General features: G+C 33.6%; 1 protein-coding gene across 5 annotated transcripts; it reads right to left on the bottom strand.

Annotated features, from left to right (window-relative positions):
- Positions 1-6,770: 6,770 nt before the first annotated feature.
- On the bottom strand, positions 6,771-14,471 carry LOC115982253 (disease resistance protein RGA2-like). 5 transcript variants are annotated; one of them, XM_031104796.1, is made up of 6 exons: positions 10,651-14,470; positions 10,417-10,499; positions 10,266-10,313; positions 9,111-9,185; positions 7,284-7,420; positions 6,771-7,055 (listed from the first exon to the last, which is right to left on the bottom strand). In XM_031104796.1, exon 1 carries the CDS (start codon positions 14,167-14,169, stop codon positions 10,684-10,686), a length of 3,486 nt encoding a protein of 1,161 aa, XP_030960656.1. In that variant the 5' UTR covers positions 14,170-14,470; the 3' UTR covers positions 6,771-7,055; positions 7,284-7,420; positions 9,111-9,185; positions 10,266-10,313; positions 10,417-10,499; positions 10,651-10,683. The 5 variants fall into 5 exon arrangements, with proteins under 5 accessions (XP_030960656.1, XP_030960659.1, XP_030960658.1 ...); XM_031104799.1 differs by lacking the exon at positions 9,111-9,185 and adding an exon at positions 8,872-8,908; XM_031104800.1 differs by having other exon boundaries at positions 6,775-7,055; positions 8,872-9,185; positions 10,417-10,488; positions 10,651-14,471.
- Between the last annotated feature and the right edge of the window lie 217 nt (positions 14,472-14,688).

Genomic DNA, 14,688 nt, shown 5'->3' with positions numbered 1-14,688 from the left:
TTGAGTTTAATTTTTTACATTAATGTCAATCACTAAATTAGTAAAATAATTTCAAAAAAAAAATATTGCCTAAACATAGACATGCATTAACTTGATAAATAAAAAGACATTAATATTTATTATCATAAAATGTGGAGATCCTTCCAACATGGAAGTTTAAAAATAATTATAAAACCACGAAAACTTTTAAATGGCATGTCAGACTAATAGAGTAAGTAATTTTTTCCCCATTAATAGCTCATGAAAGTGGTGACTATTTCAATGTTTCTTTAGGCCTTTCATAGATTCACCTTCACACAATTTGAAAATAAAAAATAAAAAAAAGGGACCCAACCCAATACCCAACCATAGACTCGTAATTTTCGAGTTGGGTCGAGTTTCTCCTTGATAAACCCGATTACTATTGGGTCGGGTTGCGGGTGGCAGTGAAACCAACCCGACCCGATCTCAGTCCTAGTTATAACCCTCAGGTTACTATAAACCTTGATTTATTTGTTCAAAACATACTCTAGAAATAACATATATAATATTATATCAAAATTTAATATGAAATTAATTGAAATTTTATTTATTAGTACTTAATAAAGAAACAATTACGTATAATATATTAAAATAAAATTGTTGAACTTTTCTATACATAGCACAAGTTAGCGACTAGTAATAATAATATAAAAGCAAAACATTTGACTTTTTGTTAACCACTCCTTTTTTCGCTACCTGGCTTCATAAATTTATGCCACCTATACATTTAAAAACACCAAACAATTGTGTCTTTTCATTTTGTCCGTTAGGTTTTAGTATCTACTCACCGTTTTACATAAGATGTATATATTAAAATAAAAAACTGTTATTGAAAAGAAAAACATCAGTAAGGCGTAGGGAAGAGAATGAGAAATTTGAGAAGAAAAGCATCTGTAAGACATTTAAAGAAATCGTTCAGTATTATTGTTACTACTGTTGGTGTGGCTTGATTCCTAGACCTTTTCACAATTAACCCAAAAAAAATGACTTACAAAAAAATCAATTGCCCAAACTATTGGGAATTTAGATGAGTAATATAATGAAATAACAAAATGATCCAGTAGACAAACATAAAATTTGATAAACTTGGAGGCATAATTGAATGTCCTTAGACAATATTTGCCCCCACCCAAGAGTTGCTAAAGGGTTACTACAAATTTGTCCCCAAGATACAACCATGTTTATTGGGTTCTACAAATAGCAATTTTGGAGAAGACCCAAAGGTTTCTTGTGTTTCTAAGAAAGATGAAAGAGAAGAAGTTACCAAATGAATATGAACCACTATTTATACCCAAAAGAATTATGACCCTATAGACACTTTTTCATTCAATATGCACATTTTCGATCAATACACACGTTTTCATTCAATAGGTATCTTTTCGGTCAATAGACACATTTTCATTGAAGATGCGCATTTTTAGACAAAAGACACATTTGCTGTCAAAATGCACATTTTCATTCAAGAGGCATATTTTTGGTCAATAGGGTCATTTTCGTTCAATGGGTACCTTTAATATATATCCAATTTGAAGGGTTATGACCTTTCAATAAGCACATTTTGGTATATTACAAGCTATCTTGTATAAACCTATATATACAATACAAACTAAATTAGAGATGCAACATTTTGTCTCTTATTCATTCCCACCAAAAACTAATAAATAAAACAACATTGCTTTCTTTTGCCTAACTAATAAAACTTTGGGCTATTTCTTTCTATATCTTTTTGCTTACTAATCCAACTCAAAAATAATGTTTTTTTTTTTTTTTGAAACTCATCTAGTAGCTATTCCCGTGCATTGCACAGGTTAGCGACTTAGTATATATATATATAACCAAAGTCTTTGACTTTTTGTTGATCTTTTAAAATTTTGATACATCATCAGTTTTGCAAGCCTCACAAATTTATACCTCTTTATAATTTATTTTATTTTTTAATTTTTGTAATTAGAGCAATATTAGAGAGACTAAGTTAGAATTTGGATTAAAAAATATATATATATATAGAGTTGGAAGCTGACTGCAACACTAAACCTTACACAACCCTATTTCCCCTGCAAATCTGATTTCTCACTGCCAAATTTATGACACGGCTAGAAACCCATGATTGACCCAGTCCTATTGTGATTACTAAGGCTACCTGCTTCTCTGCTTTTACGTCCATCTTTTTATTTGATTAAATTCAAAATTTTAAATAGTAAAACTTCTCCTAAACATTATAAAACCACACACAGACAACAACTTTGGCATTCCTTTGTTGTTGTTCATAAATGAGTCTTCGGTTTATTGTAGGTGTCTTACAGTAAGTTTTTTTTTTTCCCTTTTTTAAATTTTATTTAGAGAAGTCTCCTTCCGGGTGAAAGTTTGCTCGAGTAATTTTGGTGTCTCTATTTCTTTCTCTTCCCCACTCTAAATGCATCCTACTGTATAACTGTATTGCATATTTGCATCTTTATAAGAAAAGAAAAAAGACTATACTGAAACTTTTGTTGTGTTTTAATTTCTATCTCCAATTTTATAATTTAGGTTTGTATCTTACTAAAAAATAAATAAACAAATTTTTGAGAATTATAAATAAATAATAATCGTTGACGTTATTTAATGGTACCCTAATTTTAGGTCAATTAATATAGGTATTGATTTCTTTTGAATTGTATGTACTCAGCCGATTTTAGGACCAAGCTTTGCCCTTGAAATTGGGTTGTTTATCTAATTCAAATTTGACAAAATTTTTAGTTGAAATTTCAGTCTCAATTCTCTTTCCCAATTGGTTTTTGTATTATTTTAATTCTATAATTTTAATTGTGTTTTTTTTTTTGTTGCTATTATTTATAATTTATTTTTGAATAATTGATTTAGTGTGGGTTTGGATCCGCGTTTTAAGCCCCAAGTTTGCGTTTTTTTTTTTTTTTTAAAGACCACCATGAACAGTGCACCAAGGCATATGAACAGTAAAAAAAAAGTGAACAGTAATTTTTCACACATTTAAAAATTATTTTACTACAGTGTTTTCAATTTTCAGCAAAATAAATTGTATCCAAATGGACCTTTAATTTTTATTTTTAATTATCACTTTACCTCCTTTTATCAAGTATTGATTTAATTATCATTCGGTTTTAAATAATTGGAATATTCAACAAAGTGAATATTTATTTATTTATTTATTCAAGATTTGCTAACTATTCCACGGGTTAGTAAAAATAATAACTCCACTTTCTATGTTAGGATTTGCGGGGCTTCTATTTTATCTGATTCCAAATGTCCTATTATTTTAGATTTTATATTTCACTAAGCAGATGGAGTATAGTATTATAGATAATATAAAAACTACTTTGTTACCAGGAGCGGAGCCAGAAATTTTGGTTTGGGGGGGCCAAGTTGTGATGTTAATATATTTGTTAATCAAGACAAACCTCTACACACATGTATAAAAATTAATTTACTAAGAGAATTTATCATCTCCTAAATTTTAATGAGCATACAAAAGTCATGTATTTCTTCTATTAGACATGTACAAAAATTTATCATTTTTTACATAGTTCAATTTGTTAAACCTCTTAAATTATATAATTTTAATATAATTTCTCTTTCTTTTAAGAGCAACATTGAAATAACTCAAAATTTGGGGGGGCCAACTTCAATTTTTACATGCTACATTTTTTTAAATGTAAATAATATAAATACTATAAAATAATTTTTTTAAACTTGGGGGGGGGGGGGCCTTGGCCCCCCCACCCTTGTGTCTGGCTCCGCCACTGTTTGTTACATCATCTTATATAACTAAAAATAAATAATAAAAAAGATAATATAGAAACTACTTTGTTAAATCATCTTATATACTATTAAAGAAAGGCTTTGATAATTAATTTTGACATTACTAAAAACCTTATTGTGAATTTATATTTTCTCGTAGACGTAATGGCATGCCGAAACTTATATATAACTAGCTAATATTCCGTGCGATGCGCGATGTATTTTGAAATATTTTGTAAAAAATTATCTTAATTATGACCTACACTACACTGGTCATCAATACTATTATTGTTAGTCACGTTTTCCTCACCAATGTTTAATCAAATCCTATTAAAGCACAAAATTAAGAAATGTTTCTAGTGAGCGTGGTTAGTGTGAAATCTGTCAAATGCAAATCTAGCAACACTATTTGTTATTTTTTCTAAATATTCCAAACTAATACGAATATGAACTTTTGCAATATGTAGTCATTTGATAACCACAAACCACAATGGTTAAAAAGTAATTCCAAAAACATTATAGTTGTGCGTCCCCATAAAGCTTTCAAATCTTCATCATATATAGAACACTCAATTTTGAGAGTTTTGTCCAACTTTGCTTCAATTATCATATCATTATAGCTAAGTTTTGTGTAGTCTTATTTTTATATGATTTTCAACAATTAAAATGAGGACAAAATAATTCATTTCACATGCAAAATTAAAATTTAACCAATATTTAGAAAAATATTTGCAAGCTAAGAAATGATAAAAGAAAAACAAAATCGAATAAGGACAAAGTTTAGCTACAAAATTGGTTGTAGCCTAAAATTATAATCTTACTCAATAAAATAAAGATTACTACATATTTTGAAAATATAATTGTTGAATTGTATGTTCTTTACACTCTTAATATACATGTCAAATTTTGTGTTAATCGGATATTATATACTATATAATCTATAAGCTATTTTATGCATTATTTTAAATTACAAAAACTAGCAATTAAAACAAGTTATTGGTGGCATATCTATTTATCTTTAATTTTCTAGAAATTTTACAAATATGGAAAATATACGAAGAAGATTTTCCAATGGTGGAATTCTCAAAATTCACCTAAAAAAATATATATATCAAGTAAGGTACAGCCTTAAGTTACAACTAATTTTATAACTAAACTTTGTCCATCAAATAAACCAAAGCCAAAAACACTTATTAGCACTCCTGAAAAAGATTGTAGCCAAGACTTATTTATCCACAACTTGTGATGATTTGGACATAATTTTTAGCAACAAAACTAAGAACTTAAAATCATAAATATAATCACGTTCCTAGTTATATTCACAAATCAGATCTTAAAGTTAATATAACCTACCTACTATCCTCAAAACACACCTTATGTAGACCCAACAATAATGAGTTCTAGGAGGCTTGCATGTAAAACACATGTAACAGTTCCTCAATTTTGCACCATGTATAAAAAACTAGTCGTTAACCCGTGCAATGCACGGAAAAGCTATTGAGTATGACTTATTATTTTATATGAATGTTTTACAAATATAACTTTTGTAACCTCTTTGGTCACATATTAAGATTCCAATCTTAAAAATTCGATATGAAACATTAAATTACTAACTTTCTTTTTGTTTTAGCATTAACATTTTCTTGGAAAATATCAATCAAAAAAAAAATTTTAATTAAAAATTAGTATTTTAACACACACACGGGAAGAGAGGAAGATGTCTTAAAGCAACTTACAGTAGTGTATATTCAAAATGACTTAACTTTTGGATACACAACATAAAAGTCATATATCCAATAGTCATATATATTACTTATATATGACTATTATTAAGCCAAATGATATAGTTTAATGAATTTTATTTATTACAATATTTCAAAAAAGAAAATCATAATAAAGTGATCAGAATGGTTATTGAGGAAAAAATAATTCATATTTTGGGTTTTCTTGTAAATAAACAAATATATTAGTATATTTATAATTTTATAAATCATGAAACTTCTCTACTCCCAAGTCTAGCAACCTACCCACGTGATACCACATTCCAATGCTTTTGCCTTTCTATATTTCCAAGTCTCATTTAGTCATCTCAATATACCAGTTTGAAAACTCTACAAACTTATTACAAAGTACAAATGCAAGCCTTCAAGAACCAAGAGGAATGCTTCTTCGTCCATCCCAACCCATGGCTGAATTCTTTCTTCTACTTTTATTTTTTTATTTTTTTTCCCTCACAAATCATTTAATAGCAAACCTGAAGTTTTATGTTTGATCATTGATGTGAGGAAAAATAAATATGGAATGAAATTAAGAACATTGATTTGAAAACATGGAGTGTCCCGCTACTGCCACTACGGCATCAAGGTAGAGTTGAGGAAGAAGGAGATGATAGAGTTTGTGGAGCAAAGGAGTTGGACTTTCTTTTTAAAACAAATTAGAGGAAGCTGATTTAGAGCATCGCGTTTGAAGGAAGAGAAGGGTAGAGAAGAGAGGATATTCAAAATTGAGGAAAAAATTTCGGGTTTTAGCTTCTTTCTTCTTCTTTTTTTTCTTTTTTTTTTTTTTTTTTTAAACTAAAATTTTTGGGTTAGAAATAGTTTTTTGTGTGGGTATGATAGGTTTTGATTCTAGGAGATCTCTGTTAGTTTGTGTGTATGGTGGGTTTTGATTGAGGAATCTGTGGGTATGGTGTCTTTGCCGTGGGTCTAAGGAAGGAGATCTACCTTGAGTCTAAACGTTGGGGGAGTTGGTAGAGGAGGAACGTTGGGTTGGGGGAGCTAGTAAAAGGAGCTTAAGGTCTGCATTTTGGAGAAGGAGAAGGCAGAGTGTATATCGGGGTCCGGTTTTTGTTTATTTTTTGGGTTTATTTTTTTAAATTTTTAATACTGTGCTAATATGAAAAATTGTGAAAATTTCAAAGGTTTCGGTTATATATATATATATATATATTGATTAAGTATGAATACAAAGTTACATCTAGAGTAAAGTCTTAGTAATGTGTTCAATGATGACAACAATATATTCTCTTATATATTGAAATATAGTAATGTAATACTTACAATTGACTAAGTTATCCAAAGGGGAAAAAAAAAGTAACAACACTAAAAATAACAATAATAATAAAAACAGTAGGAAAGATGTAGAAATTGGGCCCTCGGTCAAGTGGTAGAGGGATGAGATATCAGGTAGTAGTTAGCTACAAATCTTGCTTAATAAACATATGCCCAGTTGATGACCACTATTTTCCTTCCAGCATCAAATTTTTAGTTCCAAGCTACCACCTACGATTCAAAGCAAATACAAATTAGTAAACTACAACCTGCTTGACATAGCTTGAATAAGTTAGCTACCAAAGCTGGGACACATGCAAGCATGTACACCAAACACATTTTGACACAAACATATCTATTAATGAAATGTTCACATGTGAAGTCATTTAATCTAATCCATAGACAATTGAAAGGAGCAATATAAGATATTTCAAGATACACATGAGACTATTAGCTTACTGTGTCAACAAAACACATGCTCTCCAAACTACAAACAACATGAACTCCCAAGTCCAGCAACACATGAAATGCCCCAATAAATTGGAAACTTTATATAGATGCAGCATCATGGTAAAGAGTAGCATCCTCAACGTGCTCTGATATCCAAAGACAAAGGTGAATAAATAATATTAGAATAGATCAACTAAATGTTAGACAGAAGTAAGCACATGTCAAGTTAATACCATCACTAAATTTCAAAGCAATTGCAATATTGCACCCTACTCAGTGCCTCTCAAAGGCAAATACAAAGCAAAAACTTAGAAGTAGAAATGCATTCAAATACATGCATATTAAACTCTCATTAGACTTGTGCTTATGCCTCAAGTAATGTGCCCAGTAAGGATATCAAATTAAACACAGAGAGCAATGAAGGCATCATCATCATCACTTTGGGATAAAATTGGTTAAGTTACAACTTACAAGGCATCATCTGTTTCACAACCTTCACCAAATTCATTTTGGTCTTCAACTTTGTGGTGTCTTCAACTTGAAGCACATAAATTCATTTAGATGCCTTATAAATTATAATTGTTCCTTGTCGCAGAAGACTAAGCCATGTAGCCTAGGTATCTCCTCTACTTTCCAAAGAAAATAACATATGGACACTAAGAAGGCAACATCACAAACCTCTAACATATGCTTGTTAGATTTGAATCAGACTATATATCCCTACTCTAATCAAGCAACTTAGAATGTTCTTTGTAAAATTAGAGAGCAATATATTTTACAAAAATATTTTATATAGACAATTCAAAGAACTATTTAAAAACCTGAGACCAAGAATAAAATAGCTTTCACCTAATGGTATAGATAACATGGGTTAACAGATTGCAAATGGATTTTCATATTGGTCATCTTTAAGATAGGGAACATGAATTGCTATGAAGCACGGGTGCGTTTCGGGACTCGGGTGCGGGTGCGGGTGCGGGTGCGGGACTCGGCAATTTTTGAAAAAGTAGGGTGCGGGTGCGGCGGGACTCGGCGATTAAAAAATTATTAAAAATATTTTTATTTATATTTTCTATATATTTTTACTATTAAAATATTCTTAAAAAACACATTAATATACTTGATTCACAAAACAAAGAAAGAATAAGGCAAGAAACACATCTGAGGCCAGAATTTCGGCCTCTCCGGCGATTTTCACGGCCGATTTCGGCCTGTTTCGGCCGATTCCGGCCTGTTTCGGCCGTATCGGCCGTATCGGTCGCCGGCCGATATGGCCGATACGGACCGATTCGGCCCGATTTAGGCCGAGTCGGCCCGATTTCGGCCGCGTCGGCGCCGATTTTGGCCGCGTCGGCCCGCGTCGGCCCGAGTCGGGATCTGCCACGTGGCGCGACGCGGCACGACGCGGGACGGACGCGCGGTCTGCGGCGTCCCTCCCGCGTCGCCGCGTCCCGCCGCGTCGGACGCGGGTGCGCTGGCCTGGGAGCCGCGTCTGTGCATCCTTGATGAATTGGCACGTGTACTGCTTGTTAGACATTGAGCTTGAGTCCAAGCTAAAGAGTGTCTATACAATTAACGAAAGGGGGAAAGACCTTACCAAGTTGAGTCTTAGCTTTTCTTGCCCACACTAGCTCCTACATTTTTTAGAAGTACATTACATAAAACTAGCATGTAACTTGTGCATACGCACGAGAATTTGAACAATATTAATAAAAAGGAAAAAAAAAAAACATTGACGAATTTTATTAGTTATCTCTATGTCCTCATCAACTTAAAAAATTCTTGTAAATAATGTTCACTAGATGTGATATCTTGATGCCATCTTCGTCTGCTTACACATTTATATCTATGTTCTCATCAACTTCAATATGGGGATTTTAACACCTCAGCACAATCGCCTAAATGTACAACCTGCCCAGAATATGAAAGATTTAAATAATTAAAAAAAAAAATTTAGTGTCAGGGTTTTCTTGTGAGAGAGAGAGAGAGAGAGAGAATGGGCTTCTGTTTATACTTAACATGTTTTAACTATTGCAAAATATTAAAATATATATTATATAGAAGGAGAAAGAAACGATAAATCACAACCCAATCATGGATTTTGGCATGATTTTTTTTATTATTCAGTCCTATGTGTTACGGTGGCTAAAATATTAACTCCATGGATCTTTAACAACATAAATTTGTTTACAATCAGGTTGTAGATTTATAGCTCTTATACTTCCAAATATGTATCATGGAACTAAGGCATGGTGTTGCAAATATCACCTACGATGGGAAATTAGTAACAATAGAAGATATTATATCTATCACCAACTGGAACATCCCTCCACCATCAAGAAACCATATGGTAGGAAAAGGGAAAAATATACCAAACCGTATATATACCCTCACTTTTATATTAGATAATTTTAAGTTGTGAAGAAGTTGATGACTTGATATGAACAAAAAGAAAAAAGAGTTTACGTAATTAAAAATTTTATGTTAATTACATATTAGTTTTTTTTTTTTTTTTACTTTATCCCAAAAAAATAGTTAATGTTATTAGATTGTTATTAGATTTTTTTTTTTTAATTTAAGTTAAAGTTAATACATATTAGCTATTTTTTTGTTATTTATTCCAAAAGAAAAAAATTTTGAGAAGAAAAAATAATACTTTTAAATTTGTTAATTTGTTATTAGGAAATAGATGATGTAGGATAAATGTTTATCCAAAAAAAGAAGAAGAAGATCATTAGAACACTTACTGTTACTTTATCCAAAAAAATTGATAAAGATCAAAAACTTTTTGTTTTTATCTAAAAACTTAAGTGAATGAATTTATTGAAAAATCTAAAAATCTAAAAAAAATTCTACAGTTTGGTAAAGCCATTTGGTGCAATTATGGCGTCGAAACCCAACTTTTATTATATAGTATATGATATGATGCTTGATGATTGATTGATTAAGGACTAAGAAATAAATACCCACTACAGATAAAGGGGCTTATACCTTCAATCTATCTTCATCCTCATCCTCCACCATGTTCCATTTTGTACACTGTTTTAAGGATTAAAAAAAAAGCAAGCAAATACATCATCTAGTCATTTCAGTTAGGGATACTACAAGATTTTTTTAAAATAAAGAAACAAGTGGTCCTTACAGCTATTCTTATTCCATCTGTAGTCCCAAAGAGGTCTCATGAATCCCAACTCTCTATCTGCAGCATTTGGTTCTGCATATGAACTAAAAATAACCGAGAAATTTGCTTAAATATCAAAAGCCTCCAAGGAAAGAAAAAAACGAAAATGAAAAGGGGAGCAGGGTGTTAACAAGTGATAAAAACAACATTTTCAATTGATGAGTGCCTCTGAGATTAGGAAGGAATTTTACATACCTAAACATGCTGAATGAAGTATGAAACAAGAGATTAATCAAAGTCCCGAGAAGTCAGCCTTTCGGAAATTTCTGGGATGTGTTTAATCTTGTGCAAATCCTCACCAGTTTCCCCTTGGCATCTTCGCAATAACATGGGACAATCATCAATCACCAGTCTACGTAAAGACTTAAGGTTACTCATTCCATGAGGCAGCAAAGCCAATTTGCGGCATTTAGAAATAACAAGCCTATTAAGAGATGTGAAACTGCTGATCCAGTCTTCAAGAGATATTAAATTTGGACAATTTAGGATCCGGAGCTTTTCAAGAGGCAAAACATATTGCATCCCATTCGGGAGAGACTTCAACTTTGGGATTCCCCAAATAGTGAGGGAACAGAGGTTCCTCAGTCCTTTCCATTGCTCGCCATCACCTTCATTGCTGGAAAGATCAAGCTCCTCGCAGTCCCTAATGTCCATACACTTAAGGGAGGTGAGATGCTGAATACCATTTGATAAGAACATTAGTCTTGGGCACCCTGAAATAATGAGACTCTCAAGAGAAGTGAAGTTTTGCAGCCATTCATCTTCCAAACACTCTAGCTCCTTAATGCCAGTTAAAGTCAAAGAATTTAATTTGGAAAGAGGACCCAAGGAGGAAGAGGGCAGAGTAGAAGAACGAACTGACATAGCTGCAGTTGTTGGGCCTTGCGATGCTGCCATATACCACATTGTCTGTTGCAAAAGTGTCAGCTTGGCATTATTCAGGACCAGCTGTTCATCAAGATGTGGATAGAAGGGAATGGAATTCAGCATTGGGCAATACTGAATTTCTAATTTTGAAAGACAGGGAAATGAAGGCAGCAACGGATACTGTTGTTGCTGATCTGTCATTGATGCTTGTGTTGTTCCAACAGCACTCTTATCATCACCAACTGGAACATCCCTCCACCATCCCTTCAGACTGGGACAATCCCAGAGTACAAGTTCCTTCAAGGATGGGAAGAATGTTATTGATATTGCTGAAGAAGAGAACTTGTCTTTTCCGCCGCTGTCTGTTATGTACTCCAGAGCATGCAACCTTTGAAGTTTAAGACTCTTGAGAAAAAGGAGTTGATCTAATGGCGGTAGATGTTGGAACTTGAGACAATTGCAGAGAGTAAATTTAACAAGATATATGAGAGAAGATAGCCAACTTGGAAACTTCATACCCCCATAGCCTATCACCCACAACGTTTTCAGATTTCGGTGTGGCTGGAGGCCTTCCAATGACTTCTCGTCACTCTCCACATCAACATCAGCATCGTCTTGTCGAAACCATCTTAGAGTCAAGGCTCGAAGACGTTGTTTCTCCTTCAAATTTGCATTCTTAGTTTCTGTTGAAGCATCTGACAAATGTTCTAGATGTAAAATCTCAAGCCCTCTGCTCAAGTTGTTTAGCCTCTTCAGTTCATTTAGCTTGCCACTCTGCCTGCAGAAAGACTGATTCTTTAATACAAATAAGGATAATGTCTGAAGAGAAGTCAATTTTCCCAGTCCACATGGCATTTGAGCCAATTTATCACAGCCATCAATCTCAAGATGCCGAAGCCTGACTAAATTTATTATGTCCTTTGGCAATTCTTCAAGCACATTACAATTCGAAAGTTTCAATGTTTGCAAATTCAGCAGGCTGGTTATGGAACTTGGAAGCTTTTTGATTCCATTCTTAGAGAGATCGAGATATCTTAAACGCTTCAACTTACAGAGGCTACTTGGAACCGCCTTGATCCCTAAATCATGTAAATCCAACACACGTAAACACTTGAATCGTGAAAAAATTGCTTTAAGCCATGATCGAACTTTTCTACAGGTGGACTTGCTGAACTTTTCATCGTTTGGAAGCCATGACTGACTAGGCAATAGAAATGTCTGTATTCTCTTGGCTTTAAGCAAGGGTCTCACAAATTGCTGTGATGATACCAAATTAAAATCAAATGACACATGACGTACTCTATCATTTATATTGTCCCCATTTAAATTTGACGCACAGCTCACAACCCCTGCCACTAAAATTGCATGATCATGCAAGATTTTTGGCATTTTGCAACTTCTTATAATGCCCCATTCATCTGTTTCTACCTCTTGGAAAAAGGACCTCTGGAATAGATCCATAAAATACTCATAACCAACATCTTCTAGACATTGATCTTTGTTTGATGAAATGAGAAACCCTTGCCCCATCCAAAGTTTAATTAGTTTCTGTACATCAATTTCATAATCATTAGGAAATAATCTACAGTAAGCAAAACATTGTTTCAAATGTGATGGGAGATGATCATAACTCAACTTAAGTACTGCAGAAATATCAATTTCTTGTTGTAAAATTTTTGGAAGCTCATCCTGCAGGAACTTCAACCAATCGCCTTCTAAATTTTTGAAGTATAACAGACTCCCTATAGTCCTTATGGCAAGAGGAACACCAGCATACTTCTGTACAATCTCCTCCCCGATGGATTCAAGAGCTTGATTTGTTCGCTCTTCTTCTTCCCCGAATGCCATCTTCTTAAATAAAGCAAGTGAATCGTCGTATGACATAGGTTCTAAAAAAAATATTGGAACTGTGTGCATAATGTCTGCAACCAATTTACTACGTGTAGTAGTCACAATTTTACTTCCCCTCGCGCCACAAATTAACAGTCTTTTCAACCTGGACCATTTTTCACTGTCTTCATTCCATACACCATCCAGTACAAGTAAAAACCGCTTCCCATCAATCATTACCCGAAGGCGTACCAACAATGAATTCAACCCGAGATTTTCCGGTCTCTCCCCGCTTGCTGATTCCAAAATCTCTTCAACAATCGTTTTCAAGACAAAGGATTCAGCGACACGCACCCATAATCGTAGCTCGAAATGTTTTCTTACAGTCTCATGATTGAATGCAAATTGAGTAAGTGCGGTCTTTCCTACACCTGCGCCCCCAACTATTGAAATCACTGAGACATTCGCTTTGTCCTGGTTATTATCCATTTTCACTAGATCATGTACAATTGCACTCTTTTCCTCCTCTCTCCCAATAATCTCGACCTCACGTGACAAAGAAGAAGATTGAGACTCTCTTCTCTCCTTCTTCTCAGGACACCGGTTATTAAACTGGAATCTGTCAGCTTCGGATGCAATTTTCTCTATTCTCGCAATAACTGTCTTAAACTTAGGCAACCTTGCTGAACCATATGCAAGCTTGGAGATGAAGATACGTACCTGTTTTGTGCGTCTACCCAAGTTCAGAAGTTCTCGCCGCAGAGACTCAGTAAAGAAATCATCCACTAATTCATCAGCATCATCAAATGCATCTTTAAGCTTTCTAAGCCAAATTTTGACCTCATAGCTCTGATTGTACCTCTCCTCTGCATCCAAAAGTACAGGTTGGATTCTGGAAACAGCCTGCTGGAGCCTCCCAAGTTCGTCTTCCACATTCAAATACCCTCTAAACTGCTGGACAGCACTCAAGTTTGAAATGAGGGCTTCTACAGCGCTGGAGACAACTGCCTCGGCCATTTCTCTTCTCACTATTCGTCAACAGATTACAGATGCTGTAGTATATATACTACAGATATCAGAGAATTGAGAGGGATTGGATTCGATATGCGTATAAGGTCAAACAGTATTGTGTTTTATTCAAAGATTAAATGCACACCAATCAGTCAAACAGCAAGAAAAAAGAAACTTTATGGAGAAACGTCAACCGTGACTGTGACTCTGTGAGTCATGAGCTGTATCAGCGGAGAAAATATCTTTATTTTGCATGGAGGAGAAGATACCTTAATGTTGCATGTGGGGTCCAACCACCATTCATATGTGATCATTATCCTTTTGTGGGCACGCCTCTTTCAATCCACTAACTTATTCATGTCGGCAAGAGCATTCTTTTCCGCTAAACCTCTTTCAATCCACTAACTTTTAATCATGTCGGTAATAGCATTCTTTTTAAGCTAGTTTTATTTTTTGAAAACTTCCTTTTAAGCTAGTTAAACTAGTAATTTTGGTAAAAAATTTGACTAACTACCTCATAAGTCA

The sequence above is a fragment of the Quercus lobata genome, chromosome 3, assembly GCF_001633185.2.
Source record: "Quercus lobata isolate SW786 chromosome 3, ValleyOak3.0 Primary Assembly, whole genome shotgun sequence".
In the NCBI taxonomy this organism is placed as follows: domain Eukaryota; kingdom Viridiplantae; phylum Streptophyta; class Magnoliopsida; order Fagales; family Fagaceae; genus Quercus; species Quercus lobata.
Note: the sequence above shows the minus strand (reverse complement) of the source record. Positions and strands in the feature narration are given on the sequence as shown.